The sequence below is a fragment of the Athene noctua genome, chromosome 13 (assembly GCF_965140245.1).
Source record: "Athene noctua chromosome 13, bAthNoc1.hap1.1, whole genome shotgun sequence".
NCBI classification, from domain to species: domain Eukaryota; kingdom Metazoa; phylum Chordata; class Aves; order Strigiformes; family Strigidae; genus Athene; species Athene noctua.
This window is the reverse complement of record NC_134049.1, coordinates 653,573-666,409: the sequence shown is the minus strand read 5'-3', so window position 1 is coordinate 666,409 and position 12,837 is coordinate 653,573. Positions and strand designations below refer to the sequence as shown.

At 46.5% G+C, this 12,837-nt stretch overlaps 1 protein-coding gene across 5 annotated transcripts in view; it reads right to left on the bottom strand.

The window, feature by feature from the left end:
* Window positions 1-4,113, bottom strand: part of ALDH1A2 (aldehyde dehydrogenase 1 family member A2) — a 59,784-nt gene extending 55,671 nt beyond the window's left edge. For 3 of the 5 annotated variants that reach the window (XM_074916981.1, XM_074916982.1, XM_074916984.1), the window contains exon 1: window positions 1,297-1,515. In XM_074916981.1, the coding sequence (XP_074773082.1) occupies window positions 1,297-1,413 (117 nt within the window). In that variant the 5' untranslated portion in view covers window positions 1,414-1,515. Of the gene's footprint in view, window positions 1-1,296; window positions 1,516-2,410; window positions 2,456-3,998 lie in introns of those variants that run through there. The other 2 variants (XM_074916986.1, XM_074916987.1) reach the window with 2 other exon arrangements.
* Window positions 4,114-12,837: the final 8,724 nt, after the last annotated feature.

The window sequence follows — 12,837 nt, the reverse complement described above, 5'->3', positions numbered from 1 at the left end:
TTCATGCCAAATACTATTTGCACAGCGTGATTGCTCCCAAACTGTAACACCACACAACATCAAATAAGTAAATTCCTTATTTATTTAAACTACTTTCAAAGAAATTATATGCAAGAAACCACATGCATATTTTAATTTGCATATTGCAGTTTGCATTGAAATGTAATGAAATCTAAAATAGTTGACTTTCCTCTGAAACATTCTTCTAGAACATGGAATTGCTGTAACAAATTAGAAGACAAATTAGTTTTGGCACCCACTTTAAAAAGAGAAAAGATGAAAAGCTTTTAAAGTGATGATATGGAGGAAAAAATTACACTGCACCAGCCAAAATGAGTTTTCTATCAGCTTTAAAGCTCCTGAAGTTGTATTTCCAGTAGATAAAAATGTTATCACCTTTTTCCAGCGCTGATGTGCTTATTTTCCTATTAAGTTACTCGGTAATTAGAAACAAAGTCTGACACATTGTGATCTCTTCATACAATACAACTGAAACTTGTCCAACAGAAATGAAAACATTCTTTTCTTTAACTAAAGATCCTAAAGATGCAAAGATTCAAAATATATAAACGAATTTAAAAATTCAAATTGCCTTTACAAACAAATCACTGTTTTTAAAGCCCATTTTAACCGACAAAAATAACGTAGTCATGTAATACACCATAGAAAACCAGCAGATTTTTCTGTATTGACCCAACGGGTTTGTTCTTAACCTTCTCTTTATGAAAATTAGTCTTAAAGGTTAGCAAGAAAAAATATGCCCTCTTGCACTATTGTTCAAGGGTGTATTCAAGTATCACGGAAGTTAGTCGAGAGACCTGTTCCAGTGCTGTAACAACAACCTGGTAGTATTAAGAGTCCTCCAGGAATTGTAAAAGAGTCCCCTGGGCACACCGGGTAATTCAAGAAAGAAAACATTTTTATTTTCTGATTGGGATATACAGGTATGTATAGTCACTTCCCCCGAAGTACATCAAAAGCAAGTGAAATGTGTTCAAGAATCACTGATTTTGCGCTGAAAATAAAACCCCAAGAGCTCTGTAGAAAATACTCTGCTTAAAGAGAAGGGGCAAAGCCAGTCCCAACAGAGCTTTGCTTTTGTATTATCCTGTGGTTTTTCAGATGATTACAAGGTAAAAGTCTGTTTCCTTTATTACAGATTCAAGGCAGCCTTCTAGTAGTTTTTTATCTCTACGCTCAAGTTGGTTAGGGCAGAAAGAAACTGATTTAAGCAAAATCCCTCCTTTCGAGGGAAAGCCATGAATCTCCCTGCCAGAACAAACGAACACAACTTACCTTGGTGTATTTGATTTCAAGGTTGAGAGTGGGAGAAGGCAACAGATGCAGAGATGCCATCAGAGCTGCAGGATCTGCCTTCACCTCCCCTGGCATCTCAATTTTACTGGAAGTCATAGTCGGGGGGGGTCTGTAGTACCCCCGCGCCCCCCGCTCTGCCCCGGTGCTGTGGTGCGTTCGGGGCTGGCTCCCCCCCGCAGCCCGGCGCGGGGATGCCGCTCCCGGCCGCTGTATATAGGCAGGTGTCAGCCCGGGGCCGCTCTTATTGGCCATGGGGCAGAGGCAGGGGGGCAGGTCCGTCCTACCTAGGGCGATAGCGGCTCAGCCCCGCTCGCTCGGCGGCGCAGCCGCGGCGCCCCGCAGGCCCCCCCACCCCCGGCCCCCGCGTCCCGGCCCGGGCGCCGGGGATTCCCCCGCCCGCCCCGCGGGAGGACGGAGCCCCCGGGCGCGGGTCGCGGCCTCCCGCCCGAGGAGCGGGGCCGGGGCGCCCGGGGACCGGGTCACTGAAGCGCCGTGCTCCCCCCGCCGCTCCCGCGGGCCGGGCGGGGGCCGGCGGGGAGGCGCCGCGCCCGGGAGGGGCCAGCCCGGCCCCGGCCGCCCCGCCCGGGGCATCCCGCGGGGAGCCCCGGCCCGCCGCCGCCTGGGGAGCGCCGGCCGCGGCGGGGGGGGGCGCGGCGGGCAGGGCCGGGCGGAGGCTGGGTCGCGCTCGGGAAGCCCCGGCGGGGCGGGGGACACACACACACACGGGCGGACGGAGCGGGGAAGGGCGGCCCGCCAGCGGCATCGCCTCCCGGCGCGGCGCGGCCCCGGGCGGGCGGCGGCCCCTCTCGGCTCCCGGGCCGAGGCGCGGTGAGGGCGCGGGGCCGCCGCGCAGCGCTGCGGCAAGGCGACCCCCCCCCGGGGCTCCGCGCAGCACCTGGCCGCTGCCCCCGCCCCGCCGCCGGACGCGCGGCCCCTCGCAGCCGCAGGGCGCCCCGCGGAGCGCCCGTCCCCGCCAGCTCCGGCGCTCCCCGCACCGCCGCGCTTTTATTTTTGCGGCGACTGACAGCCGCGTGGCTGCGCGTCCCCGGTGACGGTGACGGACGCGCGGAACCGCCGCCCCCCCCGGCCCTACCTGCGCCCCGGCGCCGTCCCCGATCCGCCATCCCCGTCCGGCTGCTGCCCCCTGCCGGCCCCGCGCCCGCCGCCGCCCGCCGCCACGCCAGGGGGCTCCCGCCGCCCGCCCCGCGCCCGCCGCCGCTCCCCCGCGACATGGCGGCCGCGGCCGTTCCCGCGCAGAGCCCCGGCCCGGGGGCGCGGCGCCGCCTCCCGCCGCAGCCTTCCCGAGCTCAGGCCCCGCTCCTCGCCCCGCGCTGCCGCCGGGGCCGCCAGGGGCCCGGGACTGCCGCCGCGAGGGCAGGCGCTGCCCCCGGGCCCAGAGTCCGCCGAGGCAGGCGAGCGGCCGCGAGGGGCCGGTGCCCTCGGCCCGGCCAAGGCCTTCTCCTCCCGGAGAGCTCCGCGCTGAGAAGGGGCCGGAGCCGCAGGAACCGGCCCAGCGCCGCCGCCGCCGCCTCGGGGCTCCTCGTAGCGCCAGGCCGCCTTAGGCCGGAGCCGGGCAGAGCCGCCGGCCCCCGCACCTGCTGCTCGCCGGGGCCGGAGCCTGCGCTCTGCTCCGGGCTGCAGGCAGGGAACGCCCGAAGCCAGCGCCGCTTTGGTCACTTGGGGCAAAATCAAACACGTTCCGCTTGCTGATGCAAACACCCCCCCAAGGCTTTGAAACCCATCAGATGCCAGGGTCTGAAGTTATCACGCCGCAGGGAGATAACCAGAGAAAGGGCACCAAAGGTACAGCTCTCCAAAGTGGGAGAAACAAAGCTGCAAGAAATGGCCACGCGACCCAGTCAAGAATAAACAAGGGGATCTGGCCCTGTCTTGATTTCGTTACAATATCCGCTTGGCGATTCCCTAGTTATCCCTTGCTCCATGTTTTACAAGTTTGCAGACAATTGAATGCGTCCCAGCATTCTCTTAGTGTTTGTTCAGGAACGCGGGACAAAGGTTGCTCCTGCACAGACAGGCAGGACAAGATACAGAGTGACATTCGGGTCATTTCAGGGGTAACGTGGATATGTCTGTAAATTTCCAGCTCAGTAATGAAGAAGGAGACTGTAGATCTCACTTTCTCCCATTTTTCTTTTTTTTTTTTCCCCTGACAGAGGAAATGGATCCATATTACTATGCTGTAATGTGACATGCAGAGCTGTCAAACTGTGACACTTGGGATGAGTGAGACTTTTAAACGTCAGAAATTCAATTTTTAATGGCACACTGGCAACACAGACCTAACACTTCATCACAAGGATGACACCTTCTAAAAGCTGTTTTAAAATAAATCAGAGTGGGGATGTGCTCCTTTAAAAGGGACTGCATTTAAACAAGTTTCGGGAATGAGGAAACTGTATAACAGTTCCGTTATTAAATCAAGTCAATAAAGTTCAGGAGATTTTGACGAGAAGGGATTCCAGTGCCTGTGGAGATGCAGCTCAAACCCACGTAATCTGGAGCTGCTTACGCGACCTTCATCAACTACTTGTCATACAAACCACATTCCTCTTACATCTAAAAGCAATTCAGTTTGCAAAAGCACCCTGAGCTGGCCACCTTTAGACCAACTGTGAGCCAGGCCCTGTGGCATCCCCCGGTGGAGAGCGGCTGCAACTTACCGTGCGGGGGGCTCCTGCCCCAGAGCCACCCGCGGGGCTCCCCGGAAGAACAGGGCGGACACGCGCTGTTGCTCCTCCCGACAGCAAGCGACCGACCCCACAGCTCCTTTTCCACCATCTGGAAAGACAACGGTGTAGGCCTTAGCACCAGGACCACGGGAGGGTTCTCACCAAGTACAGCAGCAGCTTTGCTGAACGGAATTAGGAGCCAGTCTGTGACCCATGCTGGACACACCGATGAACTACGTGAGCTACTTTGTGATAGCAACTTGAGTCATGGGATTACTACCCTTACTGCCTTGGACGTTAGGACAGTAACTCAGTAATAACAATGAATACAGAAAGAAACGAATCAATTTGTGAAAGAAAAAAAGCGAGTCCAACAATTGCCAAGAAGAGTAAGAAGAGAAACAATACCCTAGGCTCAGGCTGAGTTCTGCGGTCCCTAAACACCTATCCATAGCAGAGAAACATTTATTCTTATTGCAGTCATGCACTTTCTGTTTTTTTTTGTGAATTGGAAATACTAAATCAACTGGCAATTAAGTCAGACTGGCTTATTTTCTCTCACATGAATGGGTTTTAATTAAACTCCTACTTAGACAGCAAATCAGGAAACAAATATGTTCTGTTTCAGATTGTAATGACAAAGATATTACTGTCTTCACACTTTGTGAAGAAATGGTTGTCAAAAAAATGAAGAACAACCATGTGACTCTGTGTCTTACTTCAGTGGTAGGATTTAGACTAGTATATAGCCAGGACCAAAATCATTCCTGAAGAGTTTTATTTTTATATTTAGATCAATCTGAATGTATAATTTGAAGAAATACCTTTGTTTCATTTACAAGTCTCAGTGTCTCCACGCACCCCCAGCAACTGATATTATTTATAGACAAGGACGTAGATGTTGCTTCTACAAATGCCTCTGATGGAAGGTAGACCTTTGGTACGTTGAAGACAATAACAAATGTGATAAATGCATTCCTAGGTTGCTCAGTCAGAGTACTGGTATTTTTCTGCTCTATACTACATCTCCATTGCCTAAAGGAAGTAATAAAACTAGAGGACTGGGTGGAACTATTTGTATCTCAAATACCTCTTCTGGGCAGAGTAGCTGTACCAAAGCACATACAGATACACCACTGAAGTGGGCAGTGGCTACAGCAACTCCAACATCACTGGGGCCTTTGTACTTGCTACTTCAAATCCGTGGGTATTTCTTACGGTCTTTAGCGAGCTCCAGACTCTGAGCACTTTGTCACACACGTGAAGGAACTGAGTAACATCATTCTGTCGGACACTTCCAGTGATCCATTTCAAGCTCAACTTCAAAACCTGCCCCAAAATTATTTCAATCTGACTCATAAATTCTTTTTTATCTATATTTCTCTCAGCTGTCCTGCTACCATTCAGCAAGGATATCCCTGGTTCCTCACACAAGTTCAGTACGGATCGAGAGAGCCTGCTCCTCTGCAGCCTTTGCCTCCTGCCTCAGTAAACGTCCCTCCCGATTTCTTATGTGCTTTAGAAATCACTTTTGGAAGAAAAACAGGCACCAAACAGAAACTTCCACTAAGTTATTTTTCAGCTCAGGTTTCCACTTATGAAGTCTGAACTTCATTTTCTGATATATACAGTAAAAGCTTCAGCCTCAGGTGTCCTATTTTAATTGCCTGCTATTTTCATTACTGACCATGACAGCAGCAAATGCTCTTCAGGACATACTTGTATTTTAATTTATCTGCAAACATAAATCACACATTATAGCACTTTTTTCGTCTAGGTTAATTGAATCAATTCTCTAAATGTCTCTAAGGCTGATCATTTGAAAGAGGCTTACTGTTTGAAATCTCTTAAGAATTATGGCCCTTGAATTGTGTGCAGGATGGTATCAGTCCTTGCTCCATTATTTCAGAAATTTTGCAAATATCCCAGTGAATTAACTGTCTTAATATTATAAATCTTATTAACAAATTATTTAAGAATGAGTCTGGATGTATTTTAAATTCTAAAGAAACAAAATCTACTTTTATTTTCCTTATTCCTACATTATGTTTAACATAAAAAATAAATGCTGATATCAAGGACAACCATTTTTATTACTGAAAATCCAGGAATGGCTAATGAAGAAAACTTGATTTAACATAATTTTTACTAAAAATTAGTAAAATAGATCAGGTTTTTTACCTGTGATATTGACCATTTTATACCCACAGAACTGTTAATTGATGCTATGGTAAATTCAGTCCTAAATTGAAAGTTGAATTTAAGGATTTCAGTAAGACACAAATAATTCTGTGACAGTGATGAAGCAGTACATGCTTGGAAAGACTGTCAGTGCTTGACTTGCTTTATAATTGGGTCAGTTTCAACAATTAGTGTTATGGTTTAAGTCAGGAGTTGGAACGTACCATGGCCCTCACTGAAGCTGAGCAGAAGGCTGGTTTAGCCACTTGTGAGCGAGCCTGCGGTGCCACTCCTTTGGTGTGAGGCCTTCCTGACGCCACCCGGGGGTGCGCAGCCCCGTGCGGGGGACGCGCAGCAGCAGGCAGCCGGCGGATTAGCCCCGGCCCCGCAGACCCGCACCACCTGCTCCCACGCCGGCAGCGCCGCAGGGCGCTGCGCCCGGGCCGGGCGGGTGAGCCAGTGTGCTCCTGGATGTGGGGATTCTGTCCGGAATTGAAATATAGAGACAACCTTTACATTTTTAAATTCTCTTCAATTTACCTGTTTGAATTTATTATTTGTGAAACACATCAAGCCTCAAATGGATTGACCTTCTGTAATGTGTATCACCTAATGAATGGATGCAATTAACTAATTCATATTGGAATATTGCACTTTCCAGATCACATTTATCATCGCTAAATGTGTGATCGAGTTTGCAAGTTTAAATTTTTTATTATTACCCTTTAAACTAAAGAAATAACTCTTGTATTTAATTACTTGAACTTACATATTCAATTAATAGCTTCATTACCTTAATGAATATAGATACTGTACGGAAGTAACAAAAGATTGCTGCCTGGGTCTGCTCCTAAGTACCCCCTCTAAAGGGTCTGCTATGAACTTTGGAACAATTTTTTTCCATAAAAAACCTTGATTGCAGAGTACCAAAGGAACTGGACCTGGAAATCCAATATTCTTAGACAGGAGCCTGAGATAAATTTATCATCTATATTGTTAATATTTCATATGTAAAAGAAATCCCAGAACCAAAGCTGATGTTTCTGGAAAGACAGAGGATTCAGACGTTCAAATGTGAATCATTCTGAATAAAAGGGAATGAAATGAAAGTAAAACAGGTGGACTGGCACCTCACCTGTTAAAGGACAAGGGAGGCGTGTTTGGAGCAGGGAGGCAAAGCAAATGCCCTTGCTGCAGGAGAGAGGGAGCAAAGCCGCAGGAACAGCAGCTCTTGCAGAAAACCCTTCTCCAGCAGGGAATCGAAGCCTGGCTGGATGGCATCCTCGGGAAGTGTCAGGTGGGAGACAGCTGCAGATGGGTGGGCTGGTGAGTCACATGCAGGAAACTCACTTTCCTGATGGTAATTAGGTTCAGAACCAATAATTGGCTGTCCTATTTAGCTACATTTATTTGTTTGCCAAACACACTGCTTGGCCTTTGTGTGTCAGTGGAGACATTATTTTTGGCTTTCATGTTAAATCTCTTTTCTTAACGAGGTAGGCTCAGATCTCCTGCTCTTCACAGCCCTACAGGTAGCCATAATAAGGCTCAGGGTGTCTACTGCTGTAGGGAATCTGTGCCCTGGAAAAAGATGAAAGGTTTTGACAATGTGTACCATTCAGGTTAAGAAAACAGAGGCCTTAGATCACTGCAAAGCCATTGGATATACTTGCAGGTTTTCTGCATGCTGCATATTTACCAAGATATATTTGGTTTTAATAGCAAAGGTGAATTTAAAATTTTGATTTCCATTTTGAGGGCTTTTTATAAATAATTCTGAAGAGGAGTTATTTTAAAAAGAAAATGCTGCCAATAATTCTCCCTTACATTTGCTTCTCGTGTGCATTAACTGCTCGAGAAAAGGGAATATGCAGAAAAAAAGAGCAAGGAATTAGCTGCAACAAAGCGTCTGTACTAAATTGATCTATTCCTTAAAAGCAAAATTCTTCTTGTATCGAAACAGTCTTTTTCTGGACTCATTCAGAAAATCACAGAATCACAGAATCGTCTAGGTTGGAAAAGCCCTTGCAGCTCCTCCAGCCCGAGCATGACCCTCGCCCTGACCGTTCCCAACTCCCCCAGATCCCTCAGCGCTGGCTCAGCCCGACTCTTCAACCCCTCCAGGGATCCCGGGGACTCCCCCCTGCCCTGGGCAGCCCATTCCAACGCCCAACAGCCCCTTCCGCAAAGAGATACTTCCTGCCCTGGCACAACCTGAGGCCATTACCTCTTATCCTATCACTTATTACTTGGTTAAAGGGAGTTGCAGAGGGCCAGGAGGTCTCCCCTCAGCCTCCTCTTCTCCAGACTGAACCCCCCCAGTTCCCCCAGCCGCTCCCCAGCAGACCTGTGCTCCAGACCTACCCACACTGTAACCTACCAGATAAGTTTATACTAGAACTGTATCCAGCCATTCAGAAGGAGCCCCAGGCCAGCCCAGCCGATAACACTGGTGCACGTACAGCCTTTCCCTAACACGTTCACATTTTGCCAGCACTGACAGTCCTGTCACAGAGCCCATCGGAGTGGAATGTTATCTGTGCCCCGCTATGCCAGCTCGGCTATCGCAGAGATTAAAGTAGCTTGGAAACTCTCAGAGCCTATGTTATATACACACATGTCCCTAACAACAAATTTTGAAATTTACTATCATCAATTATATAGCTATATATTATATATATACACGTGTAGTAACATCACTTATGCTCTGAGGCCTAATGGTGTGCCCAGATAGTCAAGAACAAAGAAAAGTTTTGGATCCTACTTTACAGAAAGTCCAATTTAATTTTCCTTGAAATCAGTGTCAACAACAGTGGACTTCAATAAGCTTTGAATCAGGCCTTAAAGATTACTGACAAAAAGCTTGAAACACACACCTATGCGGTGTGATTTTGATCTCATATTCATGATCTCCATTGAAATGTTTTATCTGGACATTGAGATTACAGAAACAGAGAAGAAAGAACTTCTCAAGGGGTCACCTTGTGTGCCCTGCCCCTCCTCCAAGGTGGGCTCAGCTAGACCCGAGCTGCACGTTGCAGATGTTTGCCCCCGAGAGCACTGGGACTACAACAGAGACAGAGGGATGATCAGAAACACAAGAACTAAAAAAATAGGTTTCTTATGTACTCAAAAAGCTTAGAATGCTGAATTACAGTGTGTTCAGATCTTCCTCACCTGAATTTTTTTCTTTGAGTTCCCCAGCAGCAGGATCAATCCAAGAAACAGAGAATGTCCTTTAAAGACCATAAAGCAGTTTCTGTATAAAACCATAAATATAAATTAGACAAATGCATTTAAGTAGGGACATGAATTATAGTAGATGTACACATTCAGACTTCATCTAATTCAACTAAAATCATCAGATTTAGACTTAAAAATAATTTGGCCCATATTATTACAATACAAAAAAATATATGGTGTATTTATAGCCTTAGTCTCTCCAGCTGTGTTGGTTTAGGTTTTATTACATCAGTAATAGCCATTTATGTGATACTCTGAATAACGTGCTATTAAAAATTCAGTACACTATATACTGTTACCCATGGGATTTAAACTGTGGGAGCTATGTGTATTATTCTCTACTCTGCTATTTCTATGGGAGTGAAGATTACTATAAAAATGGTTAGGTTATATACACTGTGTGAATTCCTGCTCTGCCTCAATCCAGGTGAAGAGAAGAAATAGTTCTGTCCAGACTGCCTTGGGGTAAGGGTCCCAAGGGTCTTAGTCTTGCAATCTAAGGTTACGCTGATCACATGTGCAAGCATGTACAATAATATCAATGGGCTTTTGGATGGCTTTAAAGAACGCCAATAGATTTGTGAGACATAACCTCCCTTAAGGGAATCCATTTGATACTTCTACAGAGTATCAGCTTTACCTGTGTGTCTACTGATTTCATTCTTTACAACATTTCATCTAATTTTCCTGCCATAGAAGACACACTGACAGTTTTGCAGTTCCTATGATGACCTTTGGAGGACTCTTTTGAAAGACCAGTGGATCAGTGGTATGTTCCTATGTTCTATCTTGCTGGCGTTAGGATCGGGTTCAGAGAAAAAAAGCCCGCTGGCACTAGCACTTCAGTAGCTGAACATGTGAATCCCTTGGAGGAAACGCTGCACAGCTCCAGCAATCAGCTACTGTTTAGCTTATCAATTTCTCTTGAAGTCTTTCCTATTGATAATTAATTTTAGGACAGCTCTTCATGCTCAGCCGATCTAATGTGTGGTTCTTTAGCAACGCAGATAATTCAGCTTTTTAGCTGCAGAGTGAGTCACCTTGAATGCTTCTTCTACACTTTCATCCTCTGTAGCTTTACTGCCTCCTGACTCTCCTGCGGGACTCCTCTGGTGATGGAATTTCAAAAAGTTTATATTATTTCTTCCACAGCCTTGGTAAAAATCTTAAAATCTTTTTGGTCATCTCTGTTGTGGTTCTATGTTTAACGTCATAGAGTTTATTCTCTTTTTATGCTCCTTGCTTATACAAAACTTCCATTTTCGAAGGATGTCTGCATTTTCTTCCCTCAGACGACACAGCTGTCGATATTTATGTGTGGCACTGCCAGTATCCTTACCATTATGACTCTGGGAGCAGGGCCCAGGTGAGGGAGATCAGTAGGAAACAGTAATCTCCATATATTTTCTTTCCATTGTTCAACCAGGTGGTCCATTGCATGTGACTAAAAGGCAGTAACACAGAGCGTGGATCACATGGGTTAGTGGTTAAAGCTTTTGGTGTTTATCTTTACATTTTTACTTGTCTTTCTTGTAATGCTACATACATATCTATTAGATCTGGGAAAAGTCTTTAGAACCTCTTTCTGAATACAAGGAGAAACAATTCAAATTTTCCGTGCTGTCTCCTTTTCTATTCGAAAATGATTCCAAAGTGTAGCAGTGACTTTAAACTGCCTGCTGTCAAAAGCTAGAAGGATTTACCAAGGGAGCAGTCATCCCCTACGTACTCTGTTCTTCTATACTTTCTTAGAGTATCTGCTTGAACCTGGCTGCAGAGCTGAGGAGGACCTTTGGTCTAACTTATCATCACATTGCTTATGAATGGAGTTAAATCATACGATTTCTATAAAGTATTGAAGAAAGTCTGAAGAAAGCAAATGTAAAGTATACATACTTGTGTCAGATCTCCACCCTATAAACGCAGAAAATTATAAGGAAAGCACCATGACCTGGGCAAATGAGTAGGGGTTTCTGTCCCTCACATGTTACTGCCCTGTTGTTAGCTGAAAAATAGCGTTAATGCCTTCACACCTGTTCTGAGACGAAACTAAGCGGTATCTGCATGCTGCTTCATGAGGGAGACCTGCATAAGAGAAAAAACTGCTATGGACAAACAACTAAAAATTGCTTTCCTAAACATATTTATTTCTCATTTTCCTGGAAGAAAGGAAGTGGTTTATCTCATTCCTGCCCTAATGAATGGCCTCGCTAGCATCAGTTCCACTGTGTACACAATTCTGAAAGACTTCTCTCACAGACATAATAAACATATACTCCAGCGTGCTGTGATAATTAAGGTCCTGAATAGTATCTTTGTTTTGGAGCAGTGTAGGGCAAAGGTTTTCAAGCTGCCATCATACAGAGGCTATTTTCAGGGGCTCCCCAGAGGCAGGTCCCAGGTGCTGGGTGCAGGAGGGGCAGCACGGCTGCCGCAGAGCCTGGCGCGGCTGCAAGGGCTCGCCCGGCTCCTGCAGCACCAGCACAGATCCAGTCATCTCAGAACTCTTCAGCTATGTGGCTTTCCACAGGCCAGCATTTTCTGAATCAGCTAAAGGCAGAGTGGTGTTTGAACGCAGAGGTAGAGGAAGGTGGGCAAAAGGACACGCAGAAGCGGTTAAGGATTAAAATGGGGTGGTGGTGGCGAACTGGGTAGTTAAGGGATGAAACTGGAGATAGTAAGGTGACTACAGCTGCAGGGAACGTGCATCAGGTCCCAGCTTGAGGCAAGGAAGGACACTGATGGGATAACAGAGGTGGCCCACTTGCCCAATCTGCAAAGCTCTGTCCTATCCACAGCAGACAACAGTACTGACAGACCTCAACATATTTACCACCGAGGCAAAAAAGATCTAGGACAGACACAAACCAAGGCACTGAGCATCTACAACACATGCCAAGATAATCTACCAGATCTGGGCTAAGGTTTTGTTGTCAAGTCCAAGGACAGAAAATACTTGTAAATCAACCAGACAGCCTGTTAGTCCAACCAGACAGCCTGTTAGTCAAGTCAGTATCACATCTGATAAAACCATTTAAGATGCTTAAGAGATTAAGAGTGTAATATTTTTCTCTAGGAGGCCCAACACTTTGAGAGATTCAGCGACTTCATGTCTTAAGACTGTAGAAATTAATATTATAATGCTTCATAATGCACTTTCAAGCTAAACATTTTGGAGACATATAGTCACTCAGTGCTTCAGTTGTCTATACTGCATTATAGGGAGCCACTGGACCGAAGCAGATTTCATTAAATGTTCCTAATTTATTCTGCCTCATTGCTCTTTTGTAAACAGGGCGGGTCACCAGAGAGTAAGGCATTTAGTCCAAAAAGAGTATTGTGAGTGAATATACAAATTCAACATACTATACCAAGGTAAGATTCCTCATTAGCCACTGAAATCCCT